General features: G+C 40.2%; 1 protein-coding gene across 1 annotated transcript; it reads right to left on the bottom strand.

The window, feature by feature from the left end:
* Positions 1 to 1,226: 1,226 nt before the first annotated feature.
* On the bottom strand, positions 1,227 to 2,303 carry AGTR1 (angiotensin II receptor, type 1). Its single transcript, XM_006895558.1, has one exon. The coding sequence runs from the start codon at positions 2,301 to 2,303 to the stop codon at positions 1,227 to 1,229; it is 1,077 nt and encodes a 358-aa protein (XP_006895620.1).
* Between the last annotated feature and the right edge of the window lie 1,849 nt (positions 2,304 to 4,152).

The raw sequence follows: 4,152 nt of genomic DNA, 5'->3' as shown, positions 1-4,152 counted from the left end.
TTGTATGAAACACAATGTGAATGAGGGATAGTGTGAAACGCATGTATAAGATCTTTGTATGTAAACGGACATAAACCAAACCTAAAAAAAACCAACAAACAAAAGCAAACCCACAAAACCCAAATATTAGAAAAATAGAATCTGCTTTAAAAATTGAAGAATAACTGCAAATAATCAAATCCTTGCAGGCAAATTATTTATTTTAAGTAACTGACTTTGCTGAGTTTTAATCAAATAGTAACAATTTAGAGATACAGACATACATATATAAGAATATATATATATTTATATATTTGAGACAGTAAGGCATACATTATGATATATATTCTCTTTACCACAAAATATATGTACTTCTCAGATACAAAATAAAGCTAATATCTAAGACCAGAGTAACACCTTTACAAGTAGTTTAACGTTCATGCTTGATGTCAATAATACCATGATATAAGTCAGGTTCTAAGTGCAATTCTTTGGCAGTGCAAATCTGTAAGACACTGGTTGAGCTTCACAAAAGGTTTTGAAAATTGACAACTACAGCTTGGCAAATCTTTGCACAAAATGGGCCATGGCTGGTACACGTGGACCACAGTTTCTACATGGTTAAAACAGACACAAAACTTCTCTATTGCCCTTTGGAAGCTGGGCAGTTCAATCCTGAGCTCTCCTGTTGCTCTGCTCCTCTGAAGCCTTTACCTAATCTAGATACCTTGACACAGGAAAAAAAAGAATTGGACTACAACAAACTGGGGAGATTGTCTTTCTGGTAGTAATCTTCCCAATGGAGACATTCTTCCAGCTGCTGACATCTTCCATTGTAATGCAAACCCCAAACCTAATTCATTGTTGGGGAGCTGTTTATGACTCACAGCATGCTTATAGAGCAGAATAGACTGTTTCCCTGGATTTCCAGGACTGTAAACCTTTCAAGAATCAGATTACTGCATAGTTCTCCCTTGGAGCCACTGGTAGGTTCGAACCACCGATGTTTTGGTTAGACGTTAAGGGTCTTAAACAGTATGCCACCAGGATCACTGTAAAATGTGGCTTTGCTTTGTTGCAAAAAAAAGCTTTTGTTCTGAGCTTTTGGGGGAAAGAATCCGTTCCATTCATATAATTTGTTTTGTCCTTAAATTCTGAAAAAAGACCTAATGTGCATTTGGAAGTGACGTATTTTGGAGGAATGTTTATCTGTTTCCTTTATAGGCTTGTGCCCCAGGCAGGCACAGTCACTCGATCTCAAAACACGGGGCCGACTTCTTGGTGGAGGAGCTCGCGTTATCCGAGGGGCGGTAGGAAAGCGTGCTCATTTTTGTGGATAGGCTGGGGTGGGATTTTTTCTTTGGAGGAATGTATTTCAAAAGCTGGAGAATATATTTTTTAAATTTTTTCCCCAGAAAGCCGTAAAAAAAGGGATTGAGGCAATTGTTAAAGTAAGCTATGCAGATGGTGATGGGCATGGCGGTGTCCACGATATCTGCAATGTGGCAGTCATGAATGATGCCCAGCTGAATCAAGACATCCAGGAAGGTAAAGATTTGGTGCGGAACCCAGGAAAAGAAAAAGAAAAGCACAATCGCCATAATGATTTTAAAAATATCATCGTTTCTTGGCTTGTTTTTCTGAATTTCATATGCCTTCTTGAGGGTTTTCCAAATCAGAGTGTAACTGGTTAGAATGATCAAGAAGGGGAGTAAGAAGCCCAGGATGTTCTTGGTGAGGCCCAGCCCGATGGGAAGGGTCGAGTTTTGGGATTCATAATGGAAGCCACAAACGGTGATATTCGTGTTCTCGATGAAAAACACATTGCGATGGATGATTGATGGCAAACTGGCCAAAGCAGCCAGGAACCAAATAATGATGCAGGTGATTTTGGCGACCAGCATTGTGCGCCGGAGGCGGGACTTCATTGGGTGAACAATGGCCAGGTAGCGGTCAATGCTCAGACAGGTGAGTAGGAACACACTGGCGTACAGGTTGAAACTGACACTCGCTGAAGCAATTTTACACAGGTAGGTGCCAAAGGGCCAGCGGTATTCCATAGCGGTGTAGACAGCCCACAGAGGCAAAGTGAGTAAAAAGCATATGTCAGCCAGGGCCAGGTTCAAAAGGAACACACTGGCCACAGTCTTCAGTTTCATATAAAAGTAAATGACAATCACCACCAAACTGTTCCCGAATATGCCCACCACAAAGATGATGCTGTACAAGGTAGGGATCATGATAAAGATGTAATTGTGTCTTCCAGCTTTGGGGCAGTCATCTTGGATCCTTTTAATACCGTCGTCAGAAACGTTGAAGAACATTTTGATCTCCTGGCCCGGATTAGTTCCAGATACTCTGACAAATGCACCTGGTGGATATAAAAAAAAGGTCAGGAAATTAACTTCTGGTTGTGAGCAAACAAATACTTTTTATTTTATGTGTGTGTGTGCCATCAAATAGGATCTGACTGGTACAGGAGGAGATTGCAACTCCTTCTCCAGCAGAACATCTGGTGGACAAAAAATTTTCTTTTTAAATCATAAATCCAGTTAACTCAAACTTCAGAAAAAAATTTTTTTTCCTTTCTAAAGTAAATCTGTGAACTAATGAAGGCCAATATTTCCTTTTTCCCGCCTAGAAGCATTGTTTTTGTTATTTGAAAGATGAATAAACCTATCCATGTCCTATGCATTATTTTTCCAAGTAAATCCTAGCTTCCAAAATGATGAAAATACATAATTTAAACCTGAATTAGTTATTCAGAAAGAAGACTGTTTTTTCCTGAGGTCATTAAGGCTAATTAATTTTATCTTTAATCTCAGCATTTTTAACCATTCCTTTTATCTCAAGATACTAATTTAGGCCTAGAAGAATCATTAGCATTTTCATTTCCATGGTTGCAAGATCAGAATAGATGGAGGGTCAGTGATCAAGAGGAAGACCCTTAACAAGATGGATTGACAAGGAACTCTGAAGAGTGCGGGTGGTAGGGAGCTCTGGTGGTTGAGTGATAAGAAGCTGCACTGCAATCCCAGAGGTACACGGTTCGAATCCACCATATGTTCTGCTGGAGAAGGAGGGCTAATCACTTCCTATACCAGTCAGATCTGATTTGACGGTACACACACTACCAATGGTGATGAGGATAACACAGGAAATGTGAAGAGCCGTTGTTCTCAGGGTTGCTGTAAGTCATAGCTGACTCAATGGAACTTAACAACAACTCATGTTACTGAGTGTCTTGGGTTGAATTGTGTCCTCCCCCAAATACATGCATGTGGTGATATAATGTGGAAGCTCTATAATGATCCCCAGGATCTGATAAACCAAATACTTGTAAGAGGATTAAAAGTGGAAGGCAACACCTCTTAATTGTATGGCGTGAAGGAAACTTTCTCTGGGTACAGCTTATAAAAAGTGATCTTGGGTGACAGTATCACTAAGAAATAATCAGCACAAGTGGAGAACAGCCTGTCCTGCCTCATGTGCCCGCATTGGGAACCTCCTTGACCTTAGGGAACGCCAGGATCTAAGGAGATCGCCAAGGAATTGACGATGGAAAAGAAAAGAAGAACAAACAAGGCGTTTCCATCCAAACTGGCAACTGATGATGAAAAAACTGAGGCCTTTAATTCAAACTGACAGAGAGAAGGCCTTCTCTTAGAGGTGACACCTAAGAATTTGTCCCTATAGCTTCCTAACCTGTAAAGTAATAAAAATCTTTCTTAGAGCCGTCCAGCTGTGGTCACTGCTGTAGCAACACTTGATAACTAAGATACTGAGAAACTGACCATCATGGGAATAATTTAAGTGGGGCGCTGGGCAGACTGGCGAGTGGTACTTTCTCCACAGTTTTCCAGCCCTTCCTGAACAGTAGCATTTATTCTTTACCTTCTAAATAAGTCTTGAGCAAAAGCGTCTGAATCTCAGCTTTCATGCCTCTCAGCCATTTCTGGTGATAACTCTGAGGTTAACCTCACTCCTTTGACAAGAATGTCAAAAGGAATATATTCTTAAGTAGGATTATCAATGAAAAATGCTTTTGGTGAGGACTTAACGGAGCAGTGTTCTTTAGGATTTTTAGGAAGAATGAAATGCTTAGGACTGAGCTCCACGAACAGTTCTGTAAATATTTGCTCCAATACTTTACATAACCAACAAGTAAACGAC

This window comes from Elephantulus edwardii, unplaced genomic scaffold (assembly GCF_000299155.1).
Source record: "Elephantulus edwardii isolate Elephantulus edwardi_28Jun2011 unplaced genomic scaffold, EleEdw1.0 scaffold00169, whole genome shotgun sequence".
NCBI classification, from domain to species: Eukaryota; Metazoa; Chordata; class Mammalia; order Macroscelidea; family Macroscelididae; genus Elephantulus; species Elephantulus edwardii.
Note: the sequence above shows the minus strand (reverse complement) of the source record. Positions and strands in the feature narration are given on the sequence as shown.

Coding starts and splice junctions, on each gene's coding strand:
- AGTR1 (XM_006895558.1), bottom strand. CDS start 2,303: ATGTTCTTCAACGTTTCTGACGACGGTATTAAAAGGATCCAAGATGAC.